The sequence below is a fragment of the Heliangelus exortis genome, chromosome 30, assembly GCF_036169615.1.
Source record: "Heliangelus exortis chromosome 30, bHelExo1.hap1, whole genome shotgun sequence".
Lineage (NCBI taxonomy): Eukaryota > Metazoa > Chordata > Aves > Apodiformes > Trochilidae > Heliangelus > Heliangelus exortis.
The window spans coordinates 3,958,945-3,972,583 of NC_092451.1; the positions used below are offsets into that span (position 1 = coordinate 3,958,945).

Here is a 13,639-nt window from a genome sequence, read left to right on the forward strand (position 1 = left end):
CCCCTTCCTGCTGCCCCAAAAGAGAGTGAAACAGCCCCAAAAAAAGGGCCCTTAAATACCCCCCGGTAGCCCAACGAGCCACAGGTGGGGCCTGATTGGGTTCAGAGCAAGGTGGGGGGGGGTTGGCCGGGAGGGGGTTGGAGCCGTGCCTCAGTTTCCCCACTCAGTAGCCAAGGTCTCAAAAGCAGTAGCCACAAAGTTTTGACCTCAAAAAAAAAAAAAAAAGGTTCTAAAACTACAACACCCCGCCCCCCCGGGGGTTCAAACTGGGGGGGGGGCAACTGACATTTTGTGTGACCCCCCCAGGGTTTGGTTTGGGGGTTTTGGGAGTCCCTTCAAAATGGGGAAAAAAAAAAACAGTTCTTTTGGGTGGGGAAAAGGGTGAATTTTGCAGCGAGGGAGGAGGTTCGGTAGGTGGCAGTCAGAGCCCACGGCACCAGCAGTGGGGGCACCACCGGGGGAGGGAACGAAAAAAAGAGGAAAATTGCCTTTTTCACAGGAAAAATGGAGGCCTCGGCACCCCAGATTCTTCCCCGAGAGGGAAAAGCTCAGCCCAGCCCCTTCCCCGGGATGGTTTTCCCCCTCTGGGAGGAGAAAAGCCCCCCCTGAGGGAGATCCCCCCCGATTTCCTGGGGGGGTTGGGGGTGCTGGTGGGGTGTGGGTGCCCCGTGGGGTGTGTGGGGGCGTGGGGGGTGCACTCCTCCGTTCTGAGGCTGCTGTGCCTCAGTTTCCCCAAGTCTGAAAGCACCTGAGGTGGGGGGGGCTGAATCCCTGGGGTGCTGCTGCCTTCCCCCTCCCCAGAGGGAGATGAGGGGGGTGTGAGGTGCAAATTGCAAAGAAACCCCCAAAGCAGCCCAAATCCGAGCCTCGGAAATGACCAAAATGCACCTGAGCTAAGAATAGATCCTCGGAAACCCCAATTTTTTCCTCTTTAATGCTCCTTAATGAGCTTCCCTGTCCCAAATCTGGATAATCCCATTATTACTGCCCCGGGCAGGGGTGGGGAACCCAGCTCACCCAGTAAGCCCAGGATTAAAGCCACCCACGGGGGTCCCAGTTATTGGGGGTCACGGTTATTAGGGGTCATTTTTATTAGGGGTGCCAGTTTATTAGGGGCCTGGTTAATAAGGGTGGCATTATTAGGGGTTCCCTTTATTAGGGGTTGCCAATTAGTAAGGGTGCCAGTTATTAGGGGTCATCGTTATTGGGGTCCCAGTTATTAGGGGTGCCTCTTATTAGGGGTCCCAATTATTAGGGGTGCAAATTACAAGGGCTGCCAGGTATTAGAGTGCCAATTATTAGGGTGCCATTTATTAGGGGTCCTGGTTATTAGGGGTTCCAGTTATTAGGGATCCCAGTTATTAGGGGTTGCCAGTTACTATGGGTGTTATTAGGGGCCATTGTTATTTGGGGTCCCAATTATTTGGGGTGCCAGTCATTAGGGGTGAGGGGTATTGTGGCTGCCAGTTATTAGGAGCCAGGTTTTTTAGGGGATCCAGTTATTATGGGTGATGGTTATTAGGGGCTATGTTTTTAGTTATTAGGGGGCATGTTTATTAGGAGCCACTTTTATTAGGGGGTCACAGTTATTATTATTATTATTATTATTATTATTATTATTATTATTATTATTATTATTATTATTATTATTCCCCTCCCCGGCTTGGCAGCCTCCTTGGCTCCAGGCCAAGCACCCCCCTGGCAGGAATGGGAATTTGGGAAGCATCTGGGGCTGAATTCCTGGAGAAAATCCAAGCAGCCCTGGGGGGGATGGATTGCTCATCGGATGAGGTTGTTCTCCACCCGGGAAACCTGCCCAGTTCATCCCTTCCACTCCCCCAGTTCATCCCTTCCACTTTCCCTGATCCTGACCCCGTCAGGGCTCGGATCCCAACTCCTCTGCCCTGCTGGGCTTGGGTAACTTCACCCCCTCCAGCTCTGACATTTGCTGCTCCATCACGAGACTGGAAAAATGTCCCCTGGGATTCTAATTCCGGCAGCGGGATGGGAGCCAGGGAGGTCAGGGAGGAGTTTGGGTGCCAGGAGGGCAGCCAGGTCAGACCCCAGTGTGGGGCTGCTGCTGACATGTGAGGAAAAGAGGAGGGTTTGGTGGGAGAGGAGGAAAAATCTCCTTAGGGAAAGAGTGGTCAGGAGTTGGGACGGGGTGTCCGGGGCAGTGCTGGAGCCACCATCCCTGGAAAGGTTCAGAAAAAAGGGGTGGGCACAGTGGTCTGGCTGGCTGGGTTGGTACCTGGTGATCTTGGAGGTCTTTTCCAAGCTTAATAATTCCCTGATTCCAAACACAACTCTCCCAGCAGCTCAGAGGTGCTCGGGCCCTGCTGGGGCCACCAGCCTGGTGCCAGCTCCCTGCTGAGCCCCATCCCAGGGTGACAAAAATCCTGGAGGGAATCCATGGAGTGGATGCAGGAGCTGTGACCGAGTGTTCCCACCCCCCCTCCTCCTGCCACCCAGGACACCCAGGATTTGTGGCATTTTTGGCAGCTGGATCCTCACCAGGGGCAGCAGATGCCAGTCTCTGAGCTCAGAGGTGTCCATCCTGGGGCTGGACCTGCCCACTGCTGGTGCTGGGACCTCAAAAACCTTTTTACCTCCTGAAAAGCTTTTACCCAACCATTAAATCCAGAAATTCACCTCTCCTGCTGCCACCACCACCACCAATTCCTGCTTCTCCCCAGCTCCTTATCCGAGCAAAACCTCTCCCAGCTCCGGAGAGAGGGGGGCAGCTCCGCCTTGGATGAGTTTTTCCAGGTGGATTCAGGAGGGAAAGTCCAGAGGCTGCTCCAGCCCCTGGCAGGGGGGGGTTTGCAGCTGGTTGGGTTCCTGGGGCAATTCCTGGGGGATCTGGGGGACATTGGAATCCTGACCCCCAAATCTGGGGGTCCCAGAGGGTCTGGGGGACATCACTGTCCTGCCCAAATCCAGGGAGTGTCCCAGGGGGAAGCCCCATCCAGCTCAATCCTCATCCCCAACTTTTTGTTGCAGCAGGAGATGAGCCAGTCCCAGTTTGATTCAAGAAAATTCATAAAATCATCAGCGTTGATAATAATATTAATATTAATGATAATAATATTAAAAATAAGCAAAAGTCCTGCTGGGGCTGGAGAGGGGGAGAAAACACCCCCAGGACCCCCCCCTGATGCCCCCAGCACCCCCTTCCCCAACCACCCTGAATCCCCAGAACACCTCCCAGTGCTCCCAGTGCTCCCAGTGGGGTTTATTTTCCCTTTCCTGGAGATCCCCAGTGCGGATGTGCCAGGAGAGGGATTGCAGAGCCACCTGAGACCTGGGTGACAACCCCTGGTGCCAGCAGAGTGGGAGTGGGGACGAGGAGGGGTGGATCCCAGCCTGGAGCAGCCAGAGTGTTCCCAGACCAAGAGCAGGGGAATTTTTGGAGGTGCAACCACTTCCCATCAGCTGGAGGTGTTGCTGTCACCCTGGGCTTGGGTTCTGCTGTCCCAGGCTCTGGATTAGTCCTGGGCTGTCACCAGTGGCCACGTGTCCCAGGATGGGGACAGGAACCAGGACAGGGGTGGAGAAGAGGTGGGGAAAGGGACCAGGAGAAGTGATGGTGGCAGAGATGGGACTGGAACAGGGATCAAGATGGGGACAGGACTGGGAACAAGGCCAGAGATGGGGACAAGGCTGGGAACAGGGATAGGACAGGGATGGGAACAAGGATAGAACAGGGATGGGGACAGAGAGAGGGACAAAGACAGGGATAGGGACAGGGATCAGGGTGAAGATGGGATTGGGGATGAAGATACAAGCGGGGATGGATTGGGACAGGGATCAGGATGGGGACAACATTGGGAGCAAGGCCAGGGTTGGGGACAGGGCTGGGGCCACCCCCTCTTCCCAAGGCCAATTCCCACTGCCCAGCCCTGGGACAGGACCAGTGACCACCTCACCCCGCAGTGGGCACAGGGGACTCGTGTGTCCCCTGACATGGGGACAGTGCCACAGGGTCTGGGGGCTGCCAGGCCACCCCAGCAGAAATTCCCCCCCCTCCTCAGCCCCCTTTTCAGGGTTTTCAGGGGCTCTCCAGGCCCCAGGCTGCTGCCTGACCCCAATTCAAGCCCTTTTTTTCCGGCTGGGTGGCCGCACGTCCCCGTGCCACGTGTGGGGACACACGTGTAGACACATGTGCACACGTGTGAGCCCAGCACTGCTGCCAGCCTCAGAGCTTCCAGCAAGAAACATCCCCTGGGAAAATCAGCTGTCAGACAGCATTAAACCCCCCACTTTGATTTGCCTTAAGAAAAAAAAAAAAACAACAACAAAACCAAACCACACGAAGAGAGAAAATCCACAGGGGGAACCGTTCCACACCCAAATTTGGGGTGGGGACATCAAGGGGTGGTCCAAGGATGCTCTGCAGGGAATTTGGGTGAGGGGGATAAAGGAAGCCAAGCCCACCCTGGGCAGCTCCTTTCTGCTCATCCAACAGCTCTGGGATTACTCTGGGGCTCCTGAAATCCCGATTTTCTCCAAGCTGTGCCCAACCAATGACCTCGGGGCTGGCACGCAGGAGCTGCCACCCCGGGGATCAGAGGTGATAAAGCTCAGATGGTCCCTGCCCAGCACCGGGCACAGCAGCCCCAGAAGCTGGGATGATGGCTGAGCAGGCAGCAGAGGGGATGGAGGAGCAGAGCTTCATCCAGGTAAAGGGATTTTCTCCTTGGATTTGGGATTTTTTTACTTTGGTTTGGATTTTTGGGAGGGTTTTAGATCCCTTGGAGCTGGCAAAGCAGCTGCGACAGCTCCAGGATGGGATGGGAGGTTAATTCCTGGGATGGGGTAAGAGGTTGGTTTAGCTGGAAAGGAAAACTGAAAAAAAAAAAGATTTTTTTTTTTCATTTCTTTTTGTCCCCAAGCAGTGGGAAGGGCTGGGAGAGAAGGATTTGGGATTTTTTGGGGGGGTTATAGCTCCTTTGGAGATGGAAAAGGAGCTGTGGTGGCCCAGGGATGGGATGGGATGGGATGGGATAGGATGGGGAAGGATGTGGTGGAAGGTTGATTTTGGGATGGACTCAAACTGGATGGATGCTGGGGAAATAATTGCTGGAAGGGTGAAGGAAAATTCCTTCCCAAAGCCCTGGCCCCAAGCGGGGTGGGATGCAATGTTTGAGGTGAGTTTTTCTGTGACTTGATGGAAAAATCTGTGTCTGGGGGGCTGGGGCATTTCCATGGGATGCTGCCTGGATCTGCTCCTGCATCCCAGGGGAATTCAGCCTGGATCCAGGCTTGGGGTTGGGATGCTCAGGGTGGATTTTCTCACCCCAAAAAGCATCTGAGGAAGCACCAGAAGTTCCTTGGGTTTCTTCCCCAGCACCATTTGGGAAATTTTCCTGGAAAAGCAGCTCTTGCCCCCTGTCTCAGCAGCTCTTCCTGGGTCAAAACGGTCTTGGCTGGAAAGGAAAAATTTAAAAATAGGGATTTTTTTTCATTTCTCCCCTGAGCGGCAGGAAGGGCTGGGAGAGCAGGAATCCCCCCCAGCTGGGGGTCCCCATTTCTGCTCCAGGTTTCTGGAGGTTTTCTGCCCCAGCTCCCTGGGATGGGTTGGGAGCTGCCTGCACGTGGCTTGGCCACGGGGATGTGTCCAATGGTCCCTGGCTGTGCCATGGCTTTGCCTCCAGCCCAGGGGTGGGATCCAGCTCTGCCCGTGGCCCCACAGCTCCCTTGATGCTGATTTTTGGGTTTTCTCCACTTGCCAGTGCTGGCTGGGAAGGATTTTGCAGAGGTTGGGCCTGAGGGGGTTTGTATTTGGGATTTGATGCCAGCTCCTGGATCTCTCCTGAGCCTTCACCTCCAGCTGCTCCTTCCAGCATCCTGGTGGAGCATCCCAGCCCTCCAGCATCCCGGTGGAGCTGGACAATTCCCAACCCTTCTCCGAGCCTGGGCTGGCTGTGGCTGCAGCCCCCCAGGGTGGTGGCAGGGAGATCCTGCTCTAGGGTGGGAGATCCCACTCCAGGAATTGGGAAAAACCCAGAGGAGCTTTGGAGCATCCCAAGAGTTCTGGTAGGAACCAGAACCAGCAGCCACAAGCTTGGGATGGGCAACAAATCCCAAATCCCCTGGCTTGGCTCACGCCCAGAGCTCCGGGGCCCCACGGAGGAGGGGAGGGAGAAGCCCCCAGCACTGAGCATCTCGCTGCCTGGCTGGGGGGCACTGGGGACGTGTGGCTGTGACCCTGCCAGAAAGGGCCTGGAGGAGCTGGAGAAACCTTCTCCTTCCTTGGGGTTGGGAAAGTGCCAGAGGCAGGAGCTGCTCATCCCGGGATGTTGTGACTCAACCTCCCGTGTCCTTCCCGGGACTTTTGACCTCCGGGGTGTGCCAGCCCCAGGAGTCCCTCCCCAGCTCTCTCCAGGTTTGCTCATGGCTGGGTTTGGGGACATCACTCATCCTGCCAGGGCTCCTGACGGGGCTGTGGTCCCCTCTGCAGTTTGGGGACCTTGGTGGCACTTTGAGGATGGTGCTCATGGGGTTCCCTCTCCCCACTGGGGCTGATCCTGGGGTGCTCCAGGCAGGAGAGGCTGCCAGGGGGAGGGTGCTCATCTCCAGAGGAAGGGGGACAGCACCAGGGAAGGGTGACCAGGACCAGGGAAGGGTGACCAGGACCAGGGAAGGGTGACCAGGACCAGGGAAGAGTGACCAGGATTAGGGAAGGGTGACCAGGACCAGGGAAGGGTGACCAGGACCAGGGAAGAGTGACCAGGACCAGGGAAGGGTGACCAGGACCAGGGAAGGGTGACCAGGACCAGGGAAGGGTGACCAGGACCAGGGAAGAGTGACCAGGACCAGGGAAGGGTGACCAGGACCAGGGAAGGGTGACCAGGACCAGGGAAGAGTGACCAGGACCAGGGAAGGGTGACCAGGACCAGGGAAGGGTGACCAGGACCAGGGAAGAGTGACCAGGACCAGGGAAGAGTGACCAGGACCAGGGAAGGGTGACCAGGACCATCAGAGGGGTGACCAGCACCAAGGGAGGATGAACAAACCCCATGGGGCTTCCTCCTGGGCTGGCTGGTGGCCCGGTGGCACTGAGGGCTTTGGGGAGAGCGGGGTGAGAGCTGGCACGAGGCTGTGGGACACGTGAAGGAGCTAAAATTAAACGGCTCCATCTGATCTGCATTAATCTCCCTTTTCCGTCTGTCTGCCTGGATTAGCGGGGTTGTGAGGGGTGGAAGGAGCTCGAGGTGACCCAGCCAGGGCCACCCCATCCCCTGACCCCCAGGGAATCCCTCCGGGCATTTCGGGAAGGGCCGGTGGCTCAGGAGAGGGTGGCCTGGGGACCCAACTGGATGGCTTGGGATGGGTGGGTTGGAGAGGAGGAGAGGAGCGGGGCATCCCCATCCCCCTTTCTGCAGAGGTTTGGGATGGAGGAACCTCCTCCCTGACCCCAAAGCTGGGGAAAAGCTTTTTTTTTGTCCCGGTTGAGCCCCAAGGTCACACTGACAGGGCAGGAGAAGCTCTCGGACTGGTTTTCCATTCCCTCCTGGACTAAACTGGGTCGGGTCGGGCCCAAGGTTTTTCCGGTGCGTTGGGTGCAGTCAAGGGGTGCTCATCACCTCTGGCATCCCCTGGCCTGGCCAGGGATGTGTGTGACAAACCCAACGTCCTCCTCCTCCTCCTCCTCCTCCTCCTCTTCCTCCTCACAAACTATGTAGAGCAGGGCCAGGGGCTGAGTCACGGGGCAGGTGATCCAGGAGGAATTAACTCCTCTCCTGGAGCAGCTCCAGCTCATTCCCGTGACCTTCAAGCATCAGACGCTCCCCGCTCCCTCCCCAATTCCTCCAGCCCACTCCGTGCCTCAGTTTCCCCTTGATGAGTTGGAGTCCCTGGCTCTTTGTGGGGGGTGTTGGGGGTGTTTCCCCCCACTGTGGAGCAGGTTGGTCCCGTTTGCATCCCCAGCCCTGCCCAGGCCTCCTGGGTGCTCCGAGCTCTGGGCAGGGCCCTTCCTCTCCTCAGTGCCATCCAGGGACATGGAGCAGCCCCTTGCCTCCTGCTCAGGCATCAAATCCCTGGAGATAATTTACAAGCAAGGCAGCTGGAAAAAAAAAATTTTTTTTTTGAGGTTTATAATGCAAAATGCACTAAAAAAAACCGAAACAAAACCATTGGGAATTAAAAAAAAAATAAATATCACTCTAAAGCTGAACTATTCAGAGGACTGGGTGGATTATCTGGTGTTTTCTTGGTTAGAAGAATAAATCGAGTGTTGAGGAATATTCCTCTGGGAATAAATTGGTTTTCCAGATTAAATTAAGAATTTTAAAATATATATGATTTAAAAAAAAAACATTAAAAAGTATAAAATATGGCTTCAAAGCTGAATTACTGGGAGGACCATGTGGATCCTCCAATGTTTTCTCGGCCAGGGGAATAAATTGAGTGTTGAGGAATATTCCTCTAGGAACAAATTGGTTTTCCAGAGGTGAAATGAGGTCCTGAGCGGAACAGGAGGAGGAGACAAACCCCGCATTCTGCCCAGACAGGAGCTTCCTTCATCCCGCCGGGCAGGCAGAGGAGGGACCGGTGCCCCCCGGGGTGTCCAACGCTGCTTTCATTTCCTCCCAGTTCGGGTGTTTGGGAAGAAAAAAAAAAAAAAATCAAAAGAATGGATGAGGGTGAAATAGAGCGGGGAGATCCCAAAGCATCCTCTGGGGCTGGGGGGGATAAAAGGGAAATCCCGGCCCGGGGGGGGGCAGGGGCAGCGGTTCCCCCTCTCCTCGCCTTTGGATCTGTTTTTCCCAGTTCCCGGTGAGCCGGGAATCGATGGTTTTGCTTTCGAGGTGAAGGGGAAGGAGCTGGGGCTGCTCCGGGCTGGTTGGGAAGGTGGCGGGGAGCGGGCGGACGGGTTGGGTCGGTCCGGTCCGGTCCGGGGCTGGCGGGACCGGCTCTGCTGGCAGCCCCGAACCGGCTGGGCAGGGGGGGGAGGACGTGCCAGGGACCTCGTTCGTGGGGACCCCGGGGTGGCCTCGGCCCCGGGGACCCCGGTTGGGTCCCAAAGGGGATGGAGGAGGCAGAGCCCGCGGAAGCGGAGGGGATGGGTGCGGGGAGGGGTGCGGGGAGGGGTGCGGGGAGGGGTGACGGGCAGGGTGGCGATGGCTGCGGGGTGACGGACACACGGAGCCGGGGGGGACCCACGCGTGACGGGGCCGGGCTGTGCGTGCACACCTGCACACGTGGGCCTCTTCCCCCCCTGCGTGCACAACCCCCCCACACCCGCTTTTGCACCCTGCCCACGGCACCCAAAACTCCGCCCACCCGCCTTTCCCAGTTCACACCAGTATCCCCCGGCACCCTTCCAGTGAACCCCCCCCAGTGCACCCACAGTCCCCCCTCAGCTCACCCCAGTTCCCTCCCCACCTCATCCACCCCTCCGGACACCCACAGCCCCCTCCCAGTAACCCCCAATGTTCCACCCCACAAGTGCACCCACAGTCTGCTCCAGTAGCCTCCCAGTATCCCCTAATGTCCCATCCCAGTCATCCCAGTTCGCCTCTGTTTCCCCCAATCCCCCTCAATCCCCTCAGTTCACTCCACTACCCCCAGTTCACCCCAGTATCTCCCAGTACCTCCCCAATGTCAGACCCCCCCAGTGCACCCATAGCCCCCCCGTTCACCCACACTCCTCTCACCCCCCAGTGCCCCCCCAAGATCCTCCTCACGCCCCCACCCATCACCCTCCCCCTGACCCCCCCGTGTCCTACAGCCCCCCCGGTGCCCCCCACTCATCTCCCCCCAGTGTCCCCCCGAGCCTCTTCAACTCCTCTTTCACCCACATACCACCCACCCTCCCAGTTCACTCCAGTACCCCCCCAGTTCACACCCGGTAACCCCCCAGGACCCCACATTGTCCCCCCCCTTCCCCATCCCCTCCAGTCCCCACCCATTCACCCCAGTACTCCCCAGTGCCCCCACAGCCCCCCAGTTCACCCCAATTTCCCATAGTACTCCCCAATGTCTCACTCTCCCAGTTCAGACCGGTGCCCCCCCAACGTCCCGTGCCCTTAATCCCCCCAGTACTGCCCAGCACACCCCCCAATGTCTCCTCAGTCCCCCCAGTCCACCCCAGTCCCCCCAGTATCCCCCAATGTCCCACCCCAGTGACCCACAGCCCCCCCACTACTTTCCAGTTTGCCCCAGTCCTCTCCAGTCTCCCCGCTACTCCCCAGTACCCACCAGTTCCCTGATCTCCCACCCTCCAGTGCACCCTCAGCCCCCCAGTCCCCCGAATGTCCCCAGTCCCCTCCAGTCCCCCTGTTACCCCTCATTTTGTCCCCTCAGTCCCCAAATGTCTCACCCCCCAGTCTCCCCATTACCCCCAGTGTCACAACCCCCAGTGCCCCTCCAGTCCCCCCCAGTGTGTGTCCTCCAGCCCCCCCAAATGTCCCCAGTCCCCCCCAATGTGCCCCTCAATGTCCACCCATTACCTCCAGTGACCCCCCCAGTGTGTCCTCCAATCCCCCCCAGTGTGTCCCCCCAGTGACCCCTCCAGTCCCCCCCAGTGTGTCCCCCCAATGACCCCCCCTCAGTCCCCCCGGTGTGTCCCCCCCAGTGTCCCCCCCAGTGACCTTCCCAGTCCCCCCCAGCGTGTCCCCCCAGTGACCCCCCCTAAGTTTCCCCCAGTGTGTCCCCCCCAGGGTGTCCCCCCAGTCCCCCCAGTGTGTCCCCCCAGTCCCCCCAATGACCCCCACAAGTCCCTCCAGTGTGTCCCCCCAGTGACCCCCCCAGTTCCCCCCAGTGTGTCCCCCCCAGTCCCCCCACGCGTTCCCAGTCCCCCCAGTCACCCCCCCAGTGTGTCACCTCCAGTCCCCCCCCCCGCCCCGTCTCCTCCCCCCCCTCCCCCCCCTTCCTTTCCCCATTCACCCCCTCCCGCCCCCCTCGCGCCGGTCACACACCCTCGCCCCTCAGCCAATCAGGAGCGGCCGTGGGGGCCGCGTCACTCGTGGGCCGGGGGGAAACTCCTCAATGAGCCCCAGTGGGGCCGGGGCCAGCACCGCGCCGCGCGCTGCTGGGGGGGGGTCTGTCCCGCACCGCTCCGCACCGCTCCGCACCCCTCCGCGCCCCTCCGCGCCCCTCCGCGCCCCTCCGCGCCCCTCCGCGCCCCTCCGCGCCCCCCGGCCGGCAGCAGGATGATCGCATCCCACCTCCTCGCCTACTTCTTCACTGAGCTGAACCATGATCAGACACAGAAGGTGAGGGGGGGGACACGCAGAGCCACGAAGGGGGTGCTGGGGAGAGAGAGGGGGGAGGGAAGGTGAAGGGGAGAAAGGAGAAAAAAAGTGGAAAGGGGAGAAGAGCAGGAAAAGGGGGGAAAGGTGGAAAGAGGGGGGGAAAAGGAAGGAGGGAAAAGGGAAGGAATGAAGGGGGAAAAGGAGACAGGGACAAGGAGGGGTGGAAAGCGAAAAAGTTCAGAGGGAAGGAAGAGAGAAAGAAGTAAATAGAAAGAAAGGAAAGGAAAAAAGAAACGTGGGGGAAGCGAAGAAGTTAAAAAAAAGTAAGAGAAAAAAGTAAAAAAGAAAAAAAAAAAGGAAAGGAAAAAAGAAAAAAAAGGGGGGTAGGAAAGCTTAAAAGGGAGAATAAAATAAGGGGGAAAAGAGAGCAAAGGAGCCAAAAGGAACCCCCCAGGAGGAGGGAAGGGGAAGCGGGGCAGGCGGAGGCGCTGCTGTCGCCCCGCGGTCCCCGCCGGGGCCGCCGTGCGGTACGTGCCGCGCAGGGACCCGCGTGGCTGCGCGCCCCCCGCGGCCGCAGCGCGGAGCAGGAGGAGGAAGAAGTGTGTGTGGTGCCCCCTGCCCTCCCCTCCCCGACCACCGCCACAGGGAGCCGGGACCCCCCCCTCCTCCGGGATCGCCCCGCGCAGCACGTGCCGCCGGCGCGGAGCATCCGCGGGCGCGCAGCATCCCCCGGGACCTTCAGCATTTGGGGTCGGGGGAGTGTTCGGGGTGTTCGGGGCTGCGCCGAACTGGGGTGCAACGCGGCCCCTCGGGGTCCCCACGCTGTGTCCCCCCCCCCCCCCTCTGTGTGTGTCCCCCCCCCTCTATTGGCTGGGACGGGAACCACCTCGTGTGTCCCTGCTCCGAATTCGCTCCGGAGCCGGATTCTGGACCGCAAGTGGGACCCGAAGTGTCCCGTTGGGAGGGTTTGTCAGCGGGAATTCCGGAGTTCAGGCGCTGTAGGAACGGGAGTTTCTGCTTTTTAAGGAGTTGGGTTGGGAGGGGGGGGAGCAGCCGGGGCTTTGTTTGGGCAGGACAGCGCCTGGGCTGGGAACCAGCGGGAAATAAATGATTCCTGGAAAAAAAAAACCCTGGCCGGGGGGAAGCTGTGAGGGGAGGCTTGGGCTCTTCCAAGGAGCTGGCAGTGAGGGTTTGGTTTTGGCTCCATTGGGCAGCGGTTCTTACTACCGGGGTTCCAGGATGGGGACGGGGGATTTGTCAGGATTTGCAACTGTGCCCTTAAAAAAAAAAAATTAAAAAGCAAAATATGAAATGAATTATTTAAAAAAAAAAAAAAAAGGTGCTGCTGGTGGAGGGACCCAACTTGCCACGTTGGCCCTTGGCTGGAGTGAAGTAGGAAGTGAGAGGAGAGATAAAATAAAAAAAAAAAGAAAAAGAAACAAAACTCGAAGAAAGTAAAAAAAAAAAAAAAAAAAAAAAAAAAAAGCCAAAACAAAAAAAAAAAACTTCTCGGCGCAAAGCGATGGGGAAGGAGGGAGGGACCGGCGGCCTCGGCTTCTCCGGCAGTGTCCCCGGGATTGTGCAACAGCCAAATCCTCGGGAAAGGGGTTGTGTAACCCGGCGGCAGAAATAGGCCAGCGGCTGAGCCTGCCGGGCTGCCAGCTCCTTATCGGGATCTGGGAATAATGGAGAGAGGGAAGGGTTGGGTTGGTGATGGGCTTCAGTTCCCCAGGAAAAGTGTCTGTGTGTGTGTGTGTCCCTGTGCCAAACCTCAGGAACTTCCTTCCTTTGGTTTTGCTCCCCCATCCCCCCCGCACCCAAAACAAAAAAAAAAAAAAAAAAAAAAAAAATGTTGGGTGCTGAGATACGTGAAGGGAAGTGGGGAAAAAAAAGAAAAAAAAAAATCCCCAAGAGGTGTCACGGGGTGTGTGATTGAGGTTTGAGATGGCTTTGCCCTCCCTGGCCTCCACAACTGGATTTTTTGGGGGTTATTTTTAACCTGGTGAATCCTCGAGGTGTGTGAGGAGAAGCTGGAGCCTGGTTGTGCTTGCAGGAGCAGCTGGATGCTTCCACCATGGATGCCAGAATTATCCCTGGTGTAGAAATCATCTCATGACCCAGGAGGGCAGTCCCCAGGGAGGCTGGAATTCTTGGAAAGCTCTGTGGTTTGGTTTTTTGTTTGGTTTTGTTCTTTTTTTTTTTTTTTTTAACACCCAACCCAGAAGGTTTTTACCCAGAATTGGAGACTGTTTGGGAAAAGTCTGGTGTGCATCCTGGTGTCTTTGAGTTGTGCATCTTTTTGGCTTCAGAATGCACAGAAAAGGGACTTGGCTGTAGGAAGAAATCACCTTCCCACCACCTCGTGCTTTGTGTCCACCTCAGGGCCTTGAAAACAGCCCCAAAATGGGACTTTTCTCACCATTCTGGCCACACCACAG

The 13,639-nt window shown here is 57.7% G+C and overlaps 1 protein-coding gene across 2 annotated transcripts in view; it reads left to right on the forward strand.

Moving 5' to 3' along the window:
• Positions 1-4,394: 4,394 nt before the first annotated feature.
• Positions 4,395-13,639, forward strand: part of LOC139788831 (hexokinase-2) — a 35,514-nt gene continuing 26,269 nt past the window's right edge. The window contains exon 1 of one of the 2 annotated variants that reach the window (XM_071729060.1): positions 4,395-4,682. In XM_071729060.1, coding sequence (XP_071585161.1) covers positions 4,632-4,682 — 51 coding nt within the window. In that variant the 5' untranslated portion in view covers positions 4,395-4,631. Of the gene's footprint in view, positions 4,683-11,116; positions 11,223-13,639 lie in introns of those variants that run through there. The other variant, XM_071729061.1, reaches the window with a different exon arrangement.